Below are 23,583 nucleotides of genomic sequence, written 5' to 3'. Positions count from 1 at the left end.
TAGAGGAAGTTTGCCACTAGAGATCTTCAAGGAATTTTCTTAGGGTCAAATGTATGTGATATTTTTTTAACCTTTGTGCAATATTGAAGAGTTTGGTAATGAAACCTGCTGTTGGTATACAGCTGGGAAACATTGTTACTGTGCAAGAGAATTATGGTATAATAAAGAGGAAATGAATAACCTTGAGGACAGGCAGAAGATAAGAGGTGAAAATGAGTAGCTGGAAGAACAAGTTCATGCACTTCAGAGACTGAAAGAACCTTCCCCTTTGAGACAGTAGCTTTCGCCTAACTGAGTCAAGGTTAAGATTTAGCAAGTTTCAGGCATTGTTCATATGAAAAATTGCTTGTGGCTTGAACATCATGACACCTTAACCAAATCAAAGCTTTTGTACATTTTACAAATTACATATTTTCCTGTTTGTCTTACTTGCATGGCCCTTTGGAAATATGAGGGAGGTGGCAACACCCAATCTGCACTCATTAGCACAAGCTTGTTTCACCTGCTTAGCACAAGAATAAAAGACAGGCTCTATTCACTTGCCAGTCCAAATTGGAGACAAAAGTGGAGTCTCAGGAGAGCATATTAGGAAGACAAATTAAGAATATTCTGTTGCAAGTTTTCTATAGTTTCCAGTTGACATAGTTTCACTATATACAAAGTAATAATACTAATTGCAGTATAAACTGCACTTGGAGTCATACAAACAAATCATCCAAGTACTAAGCTGTGTGGTCATTTCCACTTTCTTTCTGGCAAAAAGAATTATCCAAGTTTTTGGTTGGTTGATGGGTAAGTGCCTTTCTCAGTGTTATACAGGCCATCTCTGACAAATCTATACCTCAGCAGATAGGTATCTTGAAGGAGGGCTTGAGGGTTTGAAACTGCTAGTTGTTTTTTTTCCCTAGCCACATTTAGTCTAGTACAAGGTTTGGCTGCCTCAACAAATGTTCCTTCCTATTCTCCAGACATGAGAAAAGGCAGTTTCACAGCTGCCTTTTACTGCTAAAAGTTCCCACTTTTCCTCCATATGCTGCTTCTATCATTGGTATTGTTTCTTGGTGAAACTTGACAGATTCTGATGCTAGAACCAAAGAAGGGATGCAAATGCCAACTGGGTAGGGTGGGAATTCCCCTTAGGCCAGCACTGGCCTCCCGGACATAATGAAGCCCATGTTCATAATTAATGTGTTGGAAATGCATAGCACTGTGCTGCTTATGTCTGTTTTCAACTCAGACCACAGTCTTTGCACACCAATTTTAATTTAGAAGAAAAGACCAAAGAAAATGCATTTGATATCCATTGTAACTGCAACAGCAGTAACTCATAATCTGTGCTAACAGTAAGTACTATATTGATCCACAAGGATGGAACCCTGGGAGTGAAATGCTTCCCAAAAGCTGGCTACTTATCTTTTCTGATTCTTTCTTAAATATCTTTCAGCAGTAGTCCTGCAGTGGCATCTTTATTTGTTATTACTTTTCACAATTGAAAGGCTTTCTCCCCTTCTTATGTTGTCTTTTGTGCTGTAAAATAGGTCTTAGGTTTACTGTTGTTTCAAATTCCCTTGTGCTTTTTTTTTTTCCTTTTCAGAGAGTTAAAAGTAATAATTTTTTACTGATCTTTAGCAATCACTAAAATATTGGAGAGTATACAGACTGTGACAAAAAAATATTAAGATGATTCCCAGCTGAGGGTGATATGGCCCTGTATGGCTATCACCTGTGTTCAGGTGTTAGCAAATGAACCTCCTTGTTAAGGTAATGGAGTTGTGCCTGGCTGTTGCAAGGACATACAGCACTTCCCCTCATTAAATGAGGATTTCATTTTTGGGGTGCAGACAGTCCTGTTGCCACTGCAGAGCAGTGACTTCGGAGGGTTTCGTTTGCAGTGACCATTCTGTCATGTCTAGCCCTTGGATGTTGTGCACCTCTCTTGCTTGCTTTGTGCTTGGAAGGTGCCATTTTTTAAAGGGACACATTATCTGGTGGTGAAAGGTGGAATTGCTTCATAAATCCAGTGATAATAGGTGTGAAGCTGGGTCTTTGTTCTAGTTCTTTACTTACTTTTCTTAGAGCTTTATTTTGTGCTTGTATGGCATTCTTATTCAAGGGTAGTGGACTTCTGGAAGTGAGTGTTTGCAGTGGAAATTGTGACCTGAAGAAACTCCAGGAGGAAAGCACCGACACTGCTGTGGAAGGAAGGGAGTGCCGTGAAAGATAGGGAGTGGGAACAAGCTTATCCCTCTTTTAACTCCTAGAGCAAAAGTGGAGTGTTTTGCCTTTAAGTTTTGATACTGTGTCTGTGGTGGGGGCTTTTCGGTTCCTCGGAAGCAGCCTGAGGCTCTTCCCCGGGGCTTGGCCCGAGCTCCGCGGGGGGGGAGGGTCTCCGTGCAGACGGGCAGCTCCGGCTGCTGCGGATTCCCTGGCGCTGTGCGTCTCCGGGCAGGCTTCAGAGGGGGCTGGGGGCCGCTGCCGGGGTCCGGGTGCCGTGGCCCTGCTGGCCGGTAGCTCTGCGGGGACCGGGCCCCTCGTAAGGGCCCGCCGAACCGGAGCTGGGGGATCCGGACACCGACCACAAGATGGCGCCGGCAGGTGACCGCCACTCTCAGCCCCGCCCCGCGCCGCCGCTTCAGGGTGAGGCAGCACCTGCTGTAATTTAGCTCTGAGTTTGGAGTCTTGTTGATCTCTGAACACTCGAAATAATGTTTTTGCACAGTGTAAGAACATAGCCCACTTTAAACTTAAGATGCAGTGTGCGACTTTCTAGTCTGGGACTCTGGGTTCGGTTTCCATTTGCAATGCCACTTTGACTTAAGGGTGCAAGCAAGAGGCTATAAACAAGCTCCGTTTGAAAGGACTGACAGCATAAACACCTCAGTTTCTGATAGTAATGAAAAACACTTGATCACAAATTTAAAGCAAAGCTTTCCTGTGTTGTCTTTTTCCTTATACAAAGACATGATAATGTCAACATCCTTACAGTGTTATTTGGAGTATCTCGTATTTGTCTGAGAGCAATATGTGTAAAAAAGCATTTTCTGGGGGAGAAAAGACCTATCTTCCTTTTACTTCTTTAGCAGGCTTGAGATAGGGGAGAGCTGGGTCTGGAATGTTAGGTTATTGCCCCTCGCTCCAGGAAAGGCTTATCACCATAAAGACAAGAAACCCTTGGTGGAGTTTGAACTAGAGGTTTAGCCTGAGCCGTAAGTGTATGAGGAATTGACTTAATTCAGCGTCTGTCAAAGATACTACAAAGGAGGTTCTCCAGCCATGCTACTTTTATTCCTGCCTTTGTTCTATTTTCATTAACATAGAGAGGGCCTAAAAGGCATGTTAATATTCTGCCTTAGGTCCTTACAAGGAATCTCGCTTTCAAATGGAGGGGCCAACAGCCTTGTGGATATGAGGTTATGAAATTATTACACCTGAAATAAATTCAGAGCTGGATAATGATGCTGGAGAGGAGGCTTGAAGAGTTCTTTCAAGCCTGGTAGGAGAAACTGCTGGTCTATAGTGAGAATTTAAAAAAAAAAAAAAAAAAAAAAAGACTTCAGTTATGTCTATTAAAGGAATACCTAAAGAAGCTATCTGATTTGAGGAAAATGTCAAATAAAATAAAAATATGCAACTATCTAATAGCACACAGTCCGTTTTTGAAAGTATTCTGAGTGGCTGTGTTTGAACCAAGTTCCCTGTGTGCCCTAGAGAAGCTATTCCAACTCTATCTTCCTCCCCTCCCTCCCCCCTCCTCCCCCTTTTTTAAAAGAATTAAGCCTAACCTTTCAAAACACGCTGTTGGAATTTCAGGGGTGCTGCAATTAGCCATGTGCTATTTTTCTAATTCTAGTTACATTTGAATAAATCTGGCTCACAGTTACAGAAGTATGTTCTAGGACTCATGTTCTGTCACTGCATGATCTTGTTGGTTTTATTTATAGATTGCGTGGGTACTTGGAGGTGGGATCTCAGAACTGAAAAGGCTTCTGAGGTCTGCTCTTACTCTTCTCTTTTTCCAAATTTAAGAAATGGTTTTAAATAGCACATGTTATTATTCTGAAAGGGAAGCGGGAGGAGAATCAGTCATGGTAATCTCTGGTTTTGTGTAGCTTTTGGTGATTTGACTTCGAGAAAGAGTACACTGCTATCATAAACACTTATACTGCTCTGAATAAAAGGATGTGCTTGGGGTTTTCTTCCTCTCTCTTTTTAGCTGTTGTTGTTAGGAAAGCATGAACTACATAACTGATGGGCAGATTTCCAAACTCTGTGATTGCTTTGCAAAGTTCACATTCCAGAGGAATAACAATATAGAGCACATCTTGATTCTAGTTAAGCCAGCAGTTGTCAAGGGTTGGGTCTTCTAGGTTACTTCAGTTATTTCCTGTGCTTCTGGGAGATATGCAAATAACATTTTAAAGTTTGTTTTTCCTGTTACCATATCCTATTAGATATGAGTGGATGTTGTAATATTTGCATAGAAGTTTGGGTCAGAGTTTTTATCTGACTTGTTATGCCCAGTCCTCTGGCATCTAGGTCTGGGTGACTTCTGTCACCTATCTTTTTGGATCACCTGCACTTAGTGTAAGTCTGTCATAATACTGTTTACACTTACCTTAGAGACTGCTTCATGAAATGGTGCAGGAACTTTCACTCTCTTATGGGCAGAAGACCTAATCTTGTTTCCAGTCACAACAGCTAATGAATGTACTTTAGGCTGCCTGAGAACTGAATCACACCCGTAAGAGAGCCAGAGAAAGATCTGTGTTTTAACTGTTGTGCTGGTTAAACACTAGGTACATTGTGTAAATGCTATTAATAGTGGGGGGAAAAAAAAAAAAGGCAACTTAATGCTAGGCTTTATTGTACAATGAGGCAAAACAAACATGCTTGTTTCTTCCCCCTCATCAAAACCAAAGCTGACTAGCTGGAGATTTACAAAATGGACTGTTACTAGGGAGCTCCTTGAAGAAAAATTAAATGTGGTATAACAAGTAAAGTTTATTTAAAATTGGAAAATTATATTGCCTGTTTCCAAACACAGTAAGCTGTAGTACATAGTCCATAAGACAGCACTGAGAAATACTTGACTGTTAGAGATTCGTGCAGTAAATCTTGTACATTATGTGTGTACTCCTTGTTTTGCTGTATACCTGTAGCTGACGCTGTAGTTGTAAAAACAAGCAGGTTTACACTGACAAAGGTCAACCATAGCTTTATTTGTAGGCTAGCACCTGAGATTGCCATGTGTCTTTACAACGACCACCCAGTGCAGGGAGCTTGTTTTCCTTGTGTCAGGTAAATCAAGCAGTAGCCAGGTTACAGAGCAATCAGGTCTGCACAGTCCTACAGAAGCTGAGCTCTCTACTGCTACTGCTGTGGATTTCATTGCTGCTCATCACCATACAGTCTTGCCCTTTCCTTTTCAATGGCTCAAATGTAAGTCTGACTATGGCAAGTCAATTCAGAGAGCTGAACTGTCTGCCAAAAATACTCCTGGGCTCCCTTCTTGTTGAGTCAGACAGTGCCAGTTCAAGAAAAAGAGCTGATGCACACAGCCTGGGGTAGGCAGATCCTGCATTCAGACATGTGCATATGCACTAAATATTGTCTTCTGAACAAGGAATAATCATCCTGAGATGGAAAAGAGGTGGCTGAAATTTAATCCTCAGTGGAGTGAGGTGGTCTGTAGGGAACGTGCAGTTTTCTAACACAACTGGATGGATCAGCTGGATCCATCACAACTGGATGGAGGTTCAGGCTAGACATCAGGAAGAGGTTCTTCACTGAGAAGGTTGTTGCACACTGGAACAGGCTCCCTGGGGAAGTAAGTAGTCACGGCACCGAGCCTGGTGGAGTTTAAGAAGCATTTGGACTGCGCCCTTAGTCACATGGTCTGAATTTTTTGGGTAGACCTGTGTGATGCCAGGAGTTGGACTCGATGATCCTTATGGGTTCCTTCCAACTAAGGATATTCTATGATTCTATCAAATGGTGGAAGGCTGGGAGAAGTAAACAACAAAGACAGGAAGCCACTCTGTGCAAGTGCATTGAACTCTTTGCTATAGAAGTTTAGCCATGGCTCTAGGATGCCTGAGCACCACCTTTGGCTCGGGAACTCTGCCTACCATAAATCTCTGGAGGGTGGAAGAATGTTCTGAAGAAAAATTGCTCTGTTTTGACCTCTCTGTGTTTTATTTTATTTTATTTTTTTTTTCCTGGGCTGTTTGCTGCTGTAGAGGATGGGTGCTAAGTCAAACAAAGCCATGGTCTTTCAGACAGCAGGCTTGCCTTAGAAACAGTTGATCTCCTGTAGTAGATTGGCTATAGACAGCTATAATGCAAGGGGCCTCTCTTATGCCCTGCAGTTATATACTCTTACATGCAGCACTTAACACCTGCTGGGTTTTAATCCTCTGAAGTGCTGATTGCTCTTTACCCAGGGATAAGTAATCTCTGTACTTCAGCATCTAAAATAAAGTAGATGGCAGTAGCTGCTATGAAGGAAGCAAACCTTGCCTGGAAGAAGAAAATGGATTCAGTCTTTTTTTTTTTTTTTTTTTTTCTCCTCACTTCCCAGCGCTGTCATATCTAGCACAAAGTCTGTGCTTCATATATGGATATGCATGTAGACATGCATGTGATCTCTGTGGGTGGAGAGATGCAGGGTAAAGCTGGAATGCTTACCCAATTGGAGTAGTGAACAAAATGTCCAAATGGAAAACTTTGGGACATAAATGAAGATCAAAACATGAAATAAGAAGAGCAGCCTGCCAAATGCTGCTAAATTGTTCTCTTTGGCAAGGTAATTTCTGTAAGTGTTGATCTTCCAGAAGCAGTTTTGAAAGAAGACAGCATTTTGCTTAGCACTAGTACAAGCAGTCAGCAAAAGGTTTATGGTGTCAGGATACTATACTATAGAGATTAGCAAAGAATTCAGTGCTACTTGTATTACTTCTCATTTTTGAATTTTCAAGTGATGCAAGTCATTTATGTTCAGTTATTGCCAGATATTGAATCTTTTCAGCTGCTGCTGAACTTGCTAGGATGTGAGGTCAATTAGGACGTAATGGGGTACTGAGCAGATCATAAGGTCAGCCCTATCCTGACTCTTCAAGAAGTAATTTTGCTAAAACGTTATTTTCCTCCTCAACTTCTCCCATATTTGTCAGGGAAAAAAAAAAAGTTACTATCTAAACAGAGAAAATCTGTATAGGTAAGTGTTAAACAAAGAATACTTATTAAGAGTGATTATTCTTAGCATTCTCATGGGCACCCCTGCAGTCTGGATTAGCATAGTCATGTTGTGATTAATGGCCTTATCAAAACTCAGAAACATTGTGAAACTTTCACAAAGCAATGCAATATCCACTACCACCACAGAACCTAGTAACTAGGCAAAGCATGAAACAGTCTTTGATGTCCTTAATAAAAACTATCAAGGGATCTTTGCAACTGCATCAGTCTTTGAGGAGAAATAACAAACAACAGATACACTGATGATGGTGATAGAATAGATAGTGTATTAAAGAAAAATTAACATATATTTGGGGATCTTTTTAGCAGTAGGTGCAGGGAAACTTTTCTCGTGAGAAACTTCCATTGTCTCAGAGCATGGAGAACACTGCGGTTAGAAATCTTAACTCTTAAAGCCAGCATTTTTTTTAAAGGGCTTTTAAGGTCCTTAATGGCTAAGGGCCTTTTCAATATTGTATTGCTTTAATATTTTTTTCATACTTCTATCCTTGCTTTTCATGTACCTTTATCTACTGTAATATGATATTTATGTATCCTTTTAGGTCTCCCTGGTTGGGTCCAGTAGCTTTAGCAGAACCTGAGAATAGAAATTGCCTTGCTTTACCCTAGCTTTGCTAGTTATAGTTATGCTTGAAAATTTCCCCTAGATAATACTAAAAGCACTTCTTGTAGCTGCTTTAAAGCATCATTTGAGCATCAGTGAATACGAATTTGCATCCAACACTTCTGGAAAATGGTTTGGAAGTTGGTTTCCAGCATTGCAGACTCTTTTGTAGATCCTGCTGCTTTATCTTTCAGTAGATTTGCTGAGGTAAATTGTCTTTCCTTGCCCAGAAAAGCACTATCTTGTTTTTCAGAACAAATAATTTCATTCTGAAGAGTCAGAGGGTTTTGTGGAACTGATCAAAAGTGTTACTTAAAGTCTTTCCAGATGCTTCTTCCCCACCTCTTCCTGCCCAACCAAAAAAAAAAAAAAAGGAAAAAACCTGTGACCTGGTAGGAAGGATGCTAGCACTTTTTTTTTCTTATCTGGTCACCTCAGTGTGCTCCTAAGGTTGTACTGTAGTTCCCAAGCTAAAAATAATACAACCTAGAGAGAAAAGCAAAACCAGAGAAACTGAGATAAAGTATATAACGAGTTTGACACACAAATGGGGTACTTGTACATACGCTTTATTGACATAGCCAAATGTTCTCTCTGTTGTAATCTGCTTTCTGGACACTGGTAGCATCCTCTGCTGCTTGTTCAGTACTTAGAATATTCTTGCATTTATGCTTGAATTAAGTCAGGATTCTTTGCTACTATTTTTGGATAATTTAATCTGGGTAATTTATTCTAGTGAAGATTGCTCATACACCTCTTCAGTAGATCTTGTGTATCTTCATTGGTTCTCTTCATATTCTCTTGAGAAATGCAGATATGGGAAATGTAAAGCACAGCAGGAAGAGGAGTATTTGGGAGAACATTTCTTTACTCACTGCTTCCATAATAGTTTGGGCTGTCAGTGACACCAAGGGATGTGCTAATTGATAGTGTCCAGACAGCAGATCTGATATAAAGATTTTTTTTTTTATAATGAAATTTTGCATGAAAACAGAGCAGTGAACCATTTCACCTTTATTGCTGCTGTTCTTATAAACAAACTCAAAGAAACTGAACGTTTTAACTTGTGAAGTTTTAGCTTTGTTATGGTTGAAGGTCTTCCCTGGAGTACCTATTATTATAGAGTGAGAATTGCTTGGACAAGGCTTTTGGCTTTTCAGGTTTTGTTTTTTAATCAATTTTTCTTGTAGCTGTATAGTAGATGTTTGAAATAAGTAGGAATAATAAATAACGTAGGCAGTAATAGCCAGAGTTTCCAGGAATGTAAAACTGAAATGACAATAGCAAACAATTTCTGATTAATGGAATGCTTGTGCCTTCCATCATTTGAGGGACTGGCTAAGAGAACTCTGTCATAGCTAAAAGTTTCTCTATCTTTTATTTCCCTTTCTTTTGACTGCTCTGGCAGATCTAATAAGCTCGCCACTTCCTTGGTTTTCCCAGTCCTTGATTAGTAACAAAGGCAAAGGTAAATCTGTAAAATTTTGTAATCTGCAAAGGTAAATCTGTAAAATCTGTAAAATTTTGGGATAAGAACCAATTTATAATGTCCTCTGATTAGAATGATGAGACTGTAAGGTGTGTTCAGACAAAGGGTGGGGTTTCCTAGAGTAACCTGTAGGTTACAGCAGAAGCAAGAGCGTTAATCAAGCCTGATCAAACATTTGTTTTTTAAAAAGGACTTTAGATCAAGCCTCTGCATTATTTGCTTGCTGTTTTATGAGCTTCTTCTGTGATCTATAGCACTTCAGAAATAATGAAACATTATAAATTAGGTTTATATCCTCTAATGAAGACCATAAAATAAAGTTAATTAAAAATGCAGTTGTTTTACTGCTTAAGTTAGCATCTGCTAGTCTAAGGCAAGACTTGCTCTGAGTAATTTGACTTCATAAGTGGAACTTTATTTAGACACATGGCAGATGTTGCTGGTATATTCTGTGAACTTCTAATTTGTGGAAAATCTGGTCAGTTATTTGTTGTCTACACATGGGCTTAGGGTCCATGTTTTTAAAACAGTTGTGTATAAGGACACTTATGGAAAATTTTGTGACTTTCAAAGAAATTGTAGTGTGGTATTTTAAATCATTTTGTCTGTGTATTATGAATGGCACAAAGCTGGACATTAGGAAAAACGTCTTTACCATGAGAGTAGTCAAACACTGAAAAAGGCTTCCTATGGGGGCAGTTGATGCCCCAGGCCTGTCAGTATTCAAGAGGCAGTTGGATAATGCCCTCATTGATGTGCTTTAACATTTGGTTAGTCCTGAGGTGGTCAGGCAGTTGCATTTGGTGATTTTTGTAGGGCCCTTCCAATTGAACTCTTCTATATTTCTGGCTTTGACTTTTGCAATTACTCCAAGTATCTTAGGATACCTTCAAGAGTTGAATTTGAATGAAGAACGTGTGTTTTATATATGTATCCTGTAAATCAAAATATAGTGGGGGTGAGAGAGATTTACTGAGATGGGGTGTGAAGGTTTTCCTTATGTTTTGAATTTTTAATACATAAACGTGAAACCTTGATGTAGCAAATTTTTATGCTATCAATTTGCTTGTCTGTGTCCACATTCTTTCTTACTGTGGGGTTTTAAATTTATTTTTGGAGTGTGAATTTTGTGATGTATTTTTCAAGGATGTATGCTTTCCACTGGATTAGCAAATATGGTGGCTATAATACCTAGACCAATTCTCTGCTAATGTGCAAGTACTGAGCACATACTTGTATAAGGAGCTGTAAAGGTGAAACTATGGCTGTGACTTATACTTTCCAGGATAGAGAGGTGATTCTAATTTCAAAGATCTTGAAGCAGTTTTTAGTTAATAGAAGCAGTAATGGTTCAGTTAAATAATAAAGTAAAAATCTGTACTTGTCACATTAGGCTTTTTTTTTAATTATTATTCATCATGAATGGTTTAATTTCTTCCACGGGCAAACGACACAAAATATGCTGGGAATATTGTATGCATTGCACATCTGCATAATAATAAAGAACTTTGTTATACTCTGTGTATGCTTGTTCTTAAATCCACAGGCTTTATTGTGATACACATACAGAAATATTCTTAAAATAGACCTCATTATAGCTGCCTCTGTGTTTTGCATAGCCAGTGCTAATTGTTTGAATAGCAGTTACAGCTGCAGTTGGGTTTTTACCTTTGTGTCAGCAAATTATTCCATATAAAGAATGCACCCACTATTTTTCTCCCCAGCTTCAGCTAGTAAAATCCTCTAGTAATAAACATGTGGAGAGTGTTCAGGTCATTAGTTCTTGGCTTTAGATAAACAAAACCATAAAACTTCTGAAATCTTCAGAACTTTGAATCAGTGTGTTTGTGTCTTGTCTAGGTAGTTGTCTGGCGTTTCCTTTGTTTGCGCACTGAAACATGTAAGTTTTTGTGACATTCTGTGTTGGCTTCATCCCCTCAAAAGATGCTTTTATGATCACAAGATTGCATATACCTGTGAAATAGTAGGAGTCACTAATAAAGCCATGTAAGTCATGAAGCACAGGTGCCAAACACTATATATATATCTTGGGATAGCTTAACATCTCAGGAAGGAGGCTAATTTTAAGATCCTGTTGCTACAATCACCTGGTGAGTTATGCCCAAACTTGCAGAGAAAGATGTCCATGCTGCTGTTGGAATCAAACTAGTACATACAGCACTAGCATGGAAGCACACCTTTCAGTTGCTTGCAATCTGACACAAAATAGGTTTATAGGCAGAGGTTGTAGAAAAGACACAAAGGTTGTCTTGTAGGGGTAGACAGTTTGAAGTTGAGAAAAGCAGGGAGATATACAGCATGCAAAATATCTACAGATTTTAACCGCCAGCTCTGTTACAAAATACTGAGCATTAAAGAATTTCAGGATTCATTGTAAGAAGTTCCTGCTGTTGCCAAAATTCTTAATAACCTGTACTAGTGCTGCTGCTGCCCATGGCCACCATGCGTACAGTGCCCTTGTCTTGAAGGGAGAATCCACTCCTCTCATCTTAATAAGTAAATGTTTTTGAGCCCAAATATTCTTGTAAGCATGCCATCTGTTCAGTCTCACAGCTTTGGGCATTGGTAAGATCATCTTGATTGTGTTCAAAAGAAAGCAGAGGTTGAATTCTGATGTTTCTTCTGTCAGCAAATTGATGATATTCTATAATTCTAACACCGTAAACTGGCGCTTAAACATGTAATTCTTATCTTATTAACGAGGAGGTATTTTTTTTGCTGTAACTGAATGACTAAAAATAATTGAGAGCTCACTGGGCAAGTGGCCAAAGCTCTGAGCTAGTAAAAATCTCTGAGCTAGAAAAAAATCAAATCGTTTATGGAATTTTTTTCCTTACTCAGCCTGCTTGAGCCAACTGCCGATGCAAGGCCTAGAGGTTGCAGGTTGTCATAAAGTTGAATGTGAGCTTATTTGAAATGAATCTCATCAAATCAGCTTGGATTCATATAAAACTGCTATATTATCTTACCACAGCTAAGTTAATCTTTCTACAGCATTTTTGTCAATCTGAACCCTCTGGTTGCAGAGAACTTGCAAAAGGAATCGTGCAGTGAGTTTTATTTTGAGCAAGAAACCTCCCAACTAACTGATATCATTCAGGTATGCTCTGTCAGTGTGTGGGATACATCTGTTGCTTGCTTCTTGAAACATTCATCTGGCTGGGATCTGTTCACTGAGATGCTTGCCAGAAAAAATGCCAGATACTGGAGAGAAAAAGGAATACAGAGCCTTTATATGCAAATGATAGTGCTTGCTTCTAAGATCCCAAAGAATGTGCATTTATTGCCTGCAATAAGATCATTTTAATTGCATGCCTGAAGGAGGAACATCTGTGTGATGGTAACTGTGTTTCTCCAAGAAGATGTGATCAGGTGCTTCCCTTGATCCAGATGCTGGGTTCTAGCTGGAGTGGTGAAGGGTACCAAGGATGCTTCAACTCTTAGACTGTGCACAAAAATACAAGCAATAGCAGTGTATGGGTGCTGTGTGCTGACCTGAAAATCAGATGTGTGGATGTTCTCTCTTGACTTGCTTACTCTGTTCTTACTCTGTTATACCTATGATCTTAATACTATTTTTTTTTTTTTTTTTTTTTAGTATGGTGTCGTCCTCGGGCACTGCTAAACATAGTGCCATATGCCCATCACCATAATTCTATCTCGTTCTGTTCCAAATCTGCTGATTATTTTTCAGGAAGTTATTAAAAACATTCTGGAAGGAAAACACACCTGCTAGATATAGACACATTATTCAAATGCCAGGAGAAAACCTTCTCTGTATGTACAGTAATGAAAGCACAGAATCTTAAAATAGACTTCTGTGAGTTGCATAATAATTCAAACACTGTTTACTGGGAAGACAGCAAGAATGTAACTCGGGAACCTTCCTTGGCTGAGGGTCTTGGATGAACAAATAGTATATCAAGGTGTTTTAGTTGCTGCATGAAGAGTATATTTTGTGTCTGTCAGATGGACTCTCTTTCTCACCATCTGCCTAACAATCACTTGAACTTAATCTACATGTTATTGAAAAGCCTGCCTTCAGTAACTGGAGAAGGTGACCTTAATCTCTTTTAATATCTACTGAAGAAAATGTCTGTTAATAAAAGGGTGCCGGGTTTAGCCCTAAAATAACAATAGAGAAGTTCTTTGGACTTCTGCCTTCATTTTGTATAAAACTTTCAATAAAATGCCATCTTGGTTGTCAATGCGTAGTTGTCTTTTAATTATTGGCTGCTAAGCAGTCACTTATTTTTTTTGCTGTTTTTGAAGGCAAAATCTCTCATGAGACTTTCCAGGTGTTCCGGGAAAAACCCAGAAGAAGTGAAACTGTTTCACTCTTAAACTGTAGATATATCTTGCATGCGTCTTATGCCCACCTTAGCAAATTAATTATGTGTTGTATGACAATGAATGAAGGTACATGAGAGTCTTCTGGGCTGTTTCGCTTATGATGCCTGTTAAAACAGAACTTCGGGGGAAAGGGGAAGGCAGGGTCTTAAAACCAATACTAAGAGAAATCTAACTTGAGTGAATCTTGAGTTCTTACTGTGTGTGTAAAATTATTTAAAGGAGCGAATAGCTGGATCCATTGTACCCTTATTCTACAGAATAACATTGAAACTCAAAACACATATTCTTCATGGTAAATAAAAGTAGAAACAAGTACTATTTTGCCTGAACATGTAGAATACCAAATACAATCATACTTCCAGTTTTGTAAGCAACTTTGATGTAGATAGATGCTTTTTTTGATCTAATTTCTTGCAAGTTTTTAAATCCTTATTTTTGAGGGGGAGTAATAGCCACAGAATGGGGTGCTTTAGTGTCACCAAAGAAATATAATATATAAAAAGGTAAGAGTCATTGTTTCAATCTATAACTCTATAGGCTTGATCTGAAAGGGAACATTCTATTAAAATAGCTTCTTGGTTTTTCTGAGCAATCAGGTTTAACAGTATTGTAATTCTCTAACTGTCAGACAATCCTATTAGTCTCAAGAAAACTTTCTATCTGCAGCTGCAACTCGGAGAGAAAAGCAATTTTTACCGCCAGGATTTAATGTTTATACGTGGGTAGTGGAAACTGCCCTCCAGGAAAGATAGTGCTATAAGATGAAGACTTTTCTTGTAACCAGTGAAGGACAAAGATATAACTTCAGATTTCTGAATAGTGCTTTTTAGGTAAGCGGTAGTAGATTCCCTTTTTTCATACTTGAGCTGTCTGTTAAATGTTTGGAAAAAGTCTTGACTTGAACAGACATAAAATTTACTGTCCAACAAGTTCCTTTAATGAATGAACACTGCCTCAGTCATTCTTCACTAACAGAGAACACTGTGTAAATATACAGTCTCTAATTTAGTCTTGCCAAATCTTTGATGTTCCAATCCAACCAGCTTCAATCAGTTAATGAAATTATTGGTCTCTGATTTAGATTCATTGTGTTAGCCTACTGGAAAGAAAGCAACCTAATGAAATGTTCAGCAAAGCCCAACAGCAGTGATGCATGAATTAGTGGTGTTAAGCCTACTTTAGCCTCCATCTGTGTTCTACTTCAGCTCTGCTAGATACTTATATTGCAGGAAGAATGCAGCTTTTGGCAATGGCACCTAGCAAAATTTCAGTTCTAGATTTCTGCTGCCAGTGACACAAAATGTATTTTTAGCAATTTCAGTGGTTCTTAAATTTCATGAATAAAAACAGAGAGAGAATTGCAGTTGCAGAATTGTTATTTTTTATTTTTATTTACCTCCAACTCAGCATAGTAGCTGCTAGTTAGGTTTTATCTGATTTGGTTGTCTAGCTGGAACTCATCAAAACCTTTAAAACATTGAGGGAATACTTACGGGGTGGGGCGTGGACAAAGGGAATGAGAGGGAAGATATAAAAGATTTTAAGGGAAATCCTTTGCTTTTTGAAGGCAATCTGAAAACAGAGACTCTAATCATGATTTATTTGCCAATTCTACAACTTCAGATAAGATTTTAGGTGCCAGACCTCTCCTCTGCAGAAAAAGAAAGTATGCAATCTTTGGAAGCAATGTCAGGCTTCACAGGGAGATTATAGAGCTGTAGTTCATATCTGCAGGGAGAAAACAAGAAAAGCCAAAGCTCAGTTTGAGTTGACAATGGCCACTGTGGGGTTAGACAATAAAAAGGACTTTTTCAAGTATGTCAACACCCAATAGAGGTCTAAGGAAAACATGAGACTGATATCTGATGAAGATGGTCACCTAACAAGTAAGGGTGAGGAAAGGCAGAGGCCTTTAATATTAAAAACAAACAAAAATGTCATTAATGTTAGATGTTTAAGGAGGATCCTGTTTAAGGAGGGTTTTGTATATTTTGAATCAAACTTCAGTGCTCCCTAGATTCCTTTCTACAATCTGGAGAAGTTGTCTGCTCTTTTTCTTTCTACTAGTTGTAAGCTCAGTCTTATTCTTGTGGCCCGATGCCACTTTAATGCTCTGTCTCTAAATCAAACAGCAGAAATCAAAGTGATCTGTTTGAGTCTCTGGTGCCTGAGGGAGAGGAGCCAGCTTTGTTGATCAAAGCAGCAAGCAGGATCATTAACCTGTCTGCAAGGCAGTGCTGTCATTAGAGGAGGACAGAGTGACACAGACTAGCAAGGGTTATGATTTTGTCATGCAACCGAGATGCCTTGCTTGGCAACCAAGTACTGCCATATGCATGTACATAGCGAGGAGTTCCTTCTGTCAATTCTGGGCAGCATTATTGCTGTAAGCATAGTCATAATTCTGCTCCATGTCCAATAAATTAAAAACTACAAAACTTTATTTGAAATAATTGAACTCCAGCTGCAGAACAAAATTTTTGATTTTAGGATGTTCTCCAACACAGAAACAGTGCAAGAGCTTTATATCCAATCTGGTATAAAAGGTATTCTATTTCCAGTTCATAAAGATGAATATAAGGCATGTGACATCTTGTGTCTTGATTTAGAATATCCATTAAAGATGGATTAAAACTTGGAAGTAAATGTTTCAGATGTTTTCTAAAGGCTTGTGTTTTGAGATACAACAGTGTTATTTTCTCTCTCTTTTATTTTATTTTATTTATTTATTTTATTTTGTTTTTAAAGCCTGGTAGAGGTGCTATGGTTTCAAAAAGTCTTAATGTCCTACAGCATTGTAAACCTGCTCTTGGATCAGTTTCTCTCTAAAACATTCCATGGTTTCTTTTCTCTTAAAGGACACATTTGTTATCAATAAACCAATAGACCTTTCTTTTTATTTCATGGTAGGAATATCAAGCAGTTTAGTACTAATGCAGCATACATATGCAGAATTAAAAGTTTTGCTTAGTAAGAAAAGAATTCTAAGTTAGTGTGGTTTGTAATCAAACCATACATTGGTTTAAAAAAAAAAAAAAAGCAAAACAAAGCTTTTAAATAAAATGCTTTTTCCCACAAAAATCATTCATTCTATGTAAAAGCTTGGAAGAAACAAACTAGCAAGAATTTAGGCAAAAGTTTTTAAATCAGACTTGAGAGTGATGCTTGCCCTCCTTGTGAAAATTATCCCAAGGAAGAAATGAATATTTCTCAATTCATTGTATTTGTGCTGCATGTTGCCTAAAGTTAATGGCTTTAAAGAAATAATGTAGTTATTTTAGTCATTGGGAGTTGTTTTCTCCTTTTTTAAACTGATTGGAATAAATGAGTATCTTCTTAACAGTAGACATGAATTAGTTTTAAATATTTTCTGCTTGTTGTCTATTGTAATACTGTTCTCTAGCCTTTGATCAATAAAGTGATATTTTATCTCACTATGGCAGTAGTAATGATGAAATTTTGATCTCAGCCAAGATGTAAGCTATTTCATTGCCTATATCCACACATCAGAGGAAAAAGAGGATTCTTTCTTGCTTGCTGTTGAATTGATTTATGTTGCCTCATTTAAGCAAAACAAAAATAATGAAGCAGCCTTGGAATACTACAGATTTTCTCCTAGGTTCTTTTTCTAGACATGGAGAACTGGAAAACATGCCTTAATGAAGGCGACTTGCGGCAGTTTGCTTTTACTCCTTCTGTGTTTGTCACAGCTGTTAAGATATTTTCCTTAAAGCAAAATAACCTCCCAAACAAAACAAAAAACTGTGAATAGTCTTCCTTCTCCTCCTGGAGGACTGTAATGTGGTGTCTTTTTTTTTTTTTCTCCAGAATTTTCTGAGAAGCTTAGTATTTGTACTACCCTTCAGGATTTAAGGGAATTTAACTTCTGTGTTCAGGCCTTGTAAAAAAACTTCCAACTGAAGTTTCAAGATGGTGATAGAGGTATAGGATGATGTCAGTTTGACTCTTCAAGAAATTACAGCAAACCTAAGCTGCTAGCACCACAGAAGAAGTGTTGTCCATCTGATTAGTTCTTTACCACAAAATGACTTGAAAACATTTTACCAATAGATACACTAATACAAAGCACCAAAGTTAGAAAATTGCTGTATGCTGAATGTTTTAAATACCATTTTACTGGAGTGGAACCAAATGCACTTGTATAAAAACAAATTACTAAGAGAAATGAATAGCAATGAACTTGTATTCAGATCCTGAATAGCAAACAGAAGGCACTGGTAAAAAAAAAAAACAAACAACAACAACAACAAAAAACACTATGATGACAACTCCATAGTTATGGCTACCTGTTTTTCCTATCATCTGAAAGGGCAACTGCAGCTATTACTGTTCTTAACAGCTAGCTGTGTGTTCTGCATCCTGCTATCACTTAGTTCTGTGGATACTTACAGAAATATTAGTTGCCTGATGAGTCATCCTCAGAACACAGCATTTTAATGAAATAATGCTTGGCGTGGGGTAGTTTAAGTGAAAACTGGTGGAAATTGCTTGAGCTGGGGAAAAAAATACATTGGAACATTTTTGTACTTCAAGTCTTTTAGAACAGGGAGTAAAATAAATGAGTATCACTAGAAAATGAACCAAAAATTTGATGCTTCTCTTTAGCTGGCCCAGGGGTCCTTTTCTTCAGAGAAAAAACACAGCAAGTTATATCTTGTGTCACTGGATGAAGAAGCAATTTTGCTAAATATAATTTTTTGGGTACCTTCTTTTTTTCTGTTTCCTAAAGGTTGAGTTGTTTTCCTATATTTTCTCATAATCTTCCACCCCCTGTCTACACTTTGGTTTTTACTTTCCACTGGAATTTGTATGGACTGTTTACCATGCAAAACAGTATGTGAATCTTCATTCTATATTGTCTTTTTCCTAGGGGACTTGACTTGAGAAATGCAGATTCAGGAGGAGGAAGGACTGTCATCAGGGAGTTACTAGTAGTGACGCTTTACCCTACTTTTCTTTAGGAGTAATGACCCACCAAGAATACATATTAATTCTCAGAGTTAAATTTTTTATTTCTGAAGGATTTTCAATTGAACCATTGTAACACTTCGGTGAAAGTACTGAATTTGCTGAGGCAGGCCCTGTGTAGAAAGCATGAAACTGTAGTAAATAGCACCTGAGCCTTGAGCAGAATTTCCGTGGCTAAAAGAACTACATTATGTCCAAGCTACAGAGAAAGCAAATTCTGTAGCAAACTCCACACAGAACAAATCTGCTATGGCCTATATTGCACTTTCTTCTTAACATCATATTCTCCTAACGTATTGCCACAGGCCATCTATACCAACGTCAGTGTAAAGTAGATGATGTTATGTTAACTTGTTAGTTTTTCTCTGTGATTTATAATTTCCCTTCGGATATATATGCTGAGTGACCTCTGTAGCAAACATTTTGGTAGGTAGAAACACTGCAAGCCTCAGTAAATTGTCAGTTGAAAATACAGCTAGGTTGGACACCTTGCATTCACTACAGACTTGTGTAAATTGTAAACTTCATCCTGTAACAATAACTACAACAAATTAGAAGGTACTTCAATGAACAAGATATGAAATAAAGGAATTCAGATGTTTAGCTGATACAAGCTCATGTTCTTTTATGGTTTCAACAGAACCATGCTGATTTAGTTCAGATGAATTCTTACCCCTTCTCCCTATTGCGTTGAAAAAAGGTGTTTTGGTTCACAGGATTTTATGGCTGTGCTTAACCTGAGTTGCTGCTGTGAAGATGGCACAACAGTTCTGGCCTATGTATATTGCTAATATAACAATATGCAAGTCTGAACATGAGGTGATGTTAAAGACAAATAAAATTTGTGTTTTAGCACAGTGCTGTCTGTAGATGCCACACTGCTATTGCCTGAAGACATGTCAGCTACATTATTCTAGTTGATGGTTGAAAATTTTAACTTCCAGCTCCAGTTGGAATATTTTTAGCAAGAAGCTGTTGCAGCTGAATCACAGGAAAGGGTCTAAGGAAATCTGCATCATTAGACTGGATAGTTGAAAACACACAGCTGGATGTTCTAAGGAGGGAGAGAGGTGATATGATTTAAACAGATTGTACTTCACTCTTAAGCCAAAATTGTCTTGTAGTTTTTTGAAAGTCAGCTGCTTGCTTTTCTAAAAGATCTTGTATTGCTGATTGGTGGTGATTCCTTGACTGGAAACACTATGAAGTGTCATTAGGAGAGGCAAGTTGAAATTCACACCCTTCTTTGCCTTAAGCCTTATGAAAGTAGGTGATTTTGTTAAACAAGATGATCATTCTTAATGTTCAGGCTATTTAAGACTAGCAAAGGAATAAATTTGCCAGGGGAGGTTTAGGTTGGGTATTAGGAAAAATTTCTTCACTGAAAGGGTTGTGAAGCATTGGGTCAGGCTGCCTGGGGAAGTAGCTGAGTCACCATCCCTGGAAGTATTCAAAAGATGTATGAACGTGGTGCTTAGGGATGTGGGTTAGTGGTGGACTTGGAAGTGCTAGGTTAATGGTTAGACTTAATGATCTTTGTGTTTTCCAACCTAAATGATTCTATGAATGTGTTTTTCTGACGCGCAGTGTGAATTTGGCAAAGGACAAAACAGTGGCCATAATGACAATAGAATCCTGTTTAGTTTTGAAGTTGACTAGAAAAGACAATACAAGGAAGGGTGAAACCATTTCAGTACATAAAAATAAATAAATAAAAATGTGTTCTGATTGCAGTCCTCCAGTTTAAAAAACAAAAACAAACAAACAAAAAAAAAACCAAACACAATAACATCAACAAACAAACAAACAAAAACATGGGGGAGAGAGGGGAAGAAAAAAAGCCTGAATATTTTTGCAGTCTGGCATAGGACCATTACAGTAAAAGCTGGACTAGTGAAGTGCTATGTATCTGCTAACAAAATACATTTTGTAGCTCTTACATGGTCTGAAGAAGCTGCAGTTCATGTGTGTGTGTTGTGCTGATAAAAAAAATTCAAGCTGTAAATTAAGCTGTAAATAATTTTATAATTCACAACAGGTGTAACTCTGGAGGCCCAGAATTAACTGTATCTGAAGCCAGTTTCCAGACTGGAAATCTTCCAGATTATGTAACAGCATTTTATTTCAACCTGCTGTACCATCAACCCACAGAAATACAACAGAACAATATTTTCCCTTGCTTCACATAACTCACAATCACCTAAACTTGTCATCTAGACTTTCTGCACAGTTCTAGTAATATTTCCAGCTGCACAATTGCTTTTTCCTCTAAAGTCCTCACTTTTTTTTTTTGCTTTCACTCCAGCTTTTCATGCTTATACCTTCAGTAGCCCAGTCCTCTTAAAGTAAGTCAAATCTCAGTGAAACTTGTGCTCTGTTTCCTCATGTTACAAGTATGAAGTTATTTTACTTTTTATTTTTTTTACCAGTTTAATTCTTTGGGCTCCAATACATATGGTAAGCCTCTGTAAAAGTTAATGCACTTTATGCTTCCAGGTTGCTTAGATTTTTTTTAAATCCCATTGCTAGTCCGCACTTGGTTTTGATTAACTTAGTAACAGAACTTGTTCATTTATACAGACCATTCAGAGATTTGGTCAAGCATAGGTCAATCAGTCCTCTCTTCAGTTACACAAATAGCTCTCACTTACGCTGTGTGGTTTTCTCTCCCTCTTCTTCTCCATTTCTTTTCTGTAACTGGTATCTGATGGGGCTGGGGTCATTCTTTTGATGTAAGATCTCCAAATTACATTGCAGACTTCAGGAAGCTTTTCAGTAGGTATTTACTTGTTCTTCAGCCAGTGTTGAAAGGCGGTTTTTCATTTGGCATATGAGAGCTCTCCACTGCTAATTGTGCCAGGTATGATGCAGAATGGACAAGATGATTTTTCAAGACATCTAATTTTTAAAAGTAAATGCTAAGATATTTATCTAGGTTGGATCCATGTAACCGTTCAGATCCGTTGAATCAGAATAGTTCACATTCATGAACTATTCATGCTTCATCATCTCAACATGTTGAAGCATGTCTGCAGCCTGTGTTGAACTTTGTCTGACCTGTGTCAAGCACTGACATCCATTAATTTGTAGCTCCACAAAAATGTGACAAGTATTTGCTGTCTGTTCTCAAAGGGGTGTTGTAAGTTTTATCTAATGGCATTTTAAAAATGCTTTGAGAGCCACTGATTCAGGAAATATGAACTAGAAACTTTCAGTCTTTCAGCAAGCATACTGACCCAATAGTTATGTGGATGCCAGTTGTTCTGATAATATAATCATGAGTCATTTCCTGACCTTCTTGTGGAGGATGCAACTAATGTAAGCCCACCCCAGGATGGGCTGAGACTGTCTTAAAAATGAATTTTACTGCTATGTTCTAATTCCATACTGTAGTGCTTTTGAACATTTAAAAGATGGAAGGGAGTGAGCTTGATTTGTTATGCCAAAGGCCATAGAGCATATGTATTCCACTCAAAAAAAAAAAATAAAATGCAGAGAATGTGATTGTTGTACATCAAAAGAGTGTGCGTGTATGACTCAAATATATACCATCTGGAATATTGCTATTTAGTAAGGAAAGAATCTGGTTGGAACTGCATATGAGATTCTTGAAGTGCCTTTTTTTTTTTTTAATGGATACCAATCTTTTCTTTATTAAAAAAAAAATCATTTTTTTTTTTTATGTACACTCTTTTGCAGGTCTAAAAGCAGGAGTGCCATGTGAAGTACTAAAGACTTTTTATATATAAATTTCTGAATCATATACCAAGTGAGCTGTACAGGCTGGTGGTTCTGTAATGACTGTTGAAATAAGTCTTAATTTTAACTGATTTTTATCTTTGCAGGCTTCCTCTTGGCTTTCTCTCCCCCCCCCCCCCCCCCATTTTTGTAGTTGTCTCTTTTTAAAACAAAAAGAGAAGTCTTACAGAAATATTGATACATTGCTTACTTTTATTTGACGTTCTTGCAGCACAGACCAGTGTGACATTCCAGGCCCAATGAAATTAAAATTTTCATTTCTTCTCAAGCTGCAAGAGGTGTTATGATACCAAAGTAGACTGAAACCTTTCTTGCTGTGGAGTCATTTTTTTTTTAAAGTAGTACAAAGTTGTTGGTTTGGGGTGTGGTTTTGTTTGTTTTCATTATTTATTTATTAATACAGTGAATGGATTGGAGAATAGCTTACTCCTGGACATAGTCATGCTTTATAAAAAACCAAAAACAAATAAAGTAAAAAATAAAAATAAAAAATCAAAACCCCATAATTTCCCAAACTGAAGACTGTTTCAACTCCTTAAAAAAAAAGCAAACAAAATTAAAAAACAAACAAACAAAAAAACAACACAAATTTCTAATGTGTTCTAGGTATATGCATATGTTGGTTTGCTTAGGCTGTGTCTGCTAAACCCAATGAAATAATGTGTTAGAAAGAGTCTTAAGTCTCAAGGTATAGAATCCATATTTCACCTGAATCACATGCTTGGACATGAATTTGGCAAAATAACATGAACAGAGGGTCATGTTATCTGAATGACAGCTCACCGAAACTGTTCTTTAAAAAGACTGGAATAATGTTGATTGGAAAATGGATCAATTAAAACAACTGCTTTCTCCAGGATTATTCTTTTGTAGTCTGTCCTCCCTAGCAGTAAAGCAGGACCATCTGGGTTCCTTATAATTTCTGGACGAATAATTAACTGATCCTACGGAAGTAATCCATTTTTTTTCTAACCATCTATAATTTAATGTAGTATTAAGACAGAGTAATTGAAGTATGGAGTTCCTTTCATGTGAGAAGGGGCAGGTTGGGCAAGAGTTATTTTAGAAGGATTATGGTAGGTCTGAAAAATCACAGGTGGAAAGGTGACTA

General features: G+C 37.8%; 1 protein-coding gene and 2 long non-coding RNA genes across 3 annotated transcripts in view; 2 read left to right on the top strand and 1 right to left on the bottom strand.

Annotated features, from left to right (window-relative positions):
- Positions 1-2,567: 2,567 nt before the first annotated feature.
- GALNT18 (polypeptide N-acetylgalactosaminyltransferase 18) overlaps positions 2,568-23,583 on the top strand; it is a 242,093-nt gene continuing 221,077 nt past the window's right edge. Inside the window, exon 1 of the mRNA XM_072039438.1 lies at positions 2,568-2,637. Coding sequence (XP_071895539.1) covers positions 2,583-2,637 — 55 coding nt within the window. The 5' untranslated portion in view covers positions 2,568-2,582. The remainder of the gene's footprint in view (positions 2,638-23,583) is intronic.
- LOC140002699 (uncharacterized) lies at positions 6,996-13,579 on the top strand. The gene is made up of 2 exons (XR_011809938.1): positions 6,996-12,471; positions 12,970-13,579. It is a non-coding gene; the product is annotated as an uncharacterized lncRNA (long non-coding RNA).
- On the bottom strand, positions 14,456-22,025 carry LOC119717047 (uncharacterized). The gene is made up of 3 exons (XR_005266003.2): positions 21,365-22,025; positions 18,135-18,238; positions 14,456-15,452 (listed from the first exon to the last, which is right to left on the bottom strand). It is a non-coding gene; the product is annotated as an uncharacterized lncRNA (long non-coding RNA).

Source organism: Anas platyrhynchos, chromosome 5, assembly GCF_047663525.1.
Source record: "Anas platyrhynchos isolate ZD024472 breed Pekin duck chromosome 5, IASCAAS_PekinDuck_T2T, whole genome shotgun sequence".
NCBI classification, from domain to species: Eukaryota; Metazoa; Chordata; class Aves; order Anseriformes; family Anatidae; genus Anas; species Anas platyrhynchos.
Note: the sequence above shows the minus strand (reverse complement) of the source record. Positions and strands in the feature narration are given on the sequence as shown.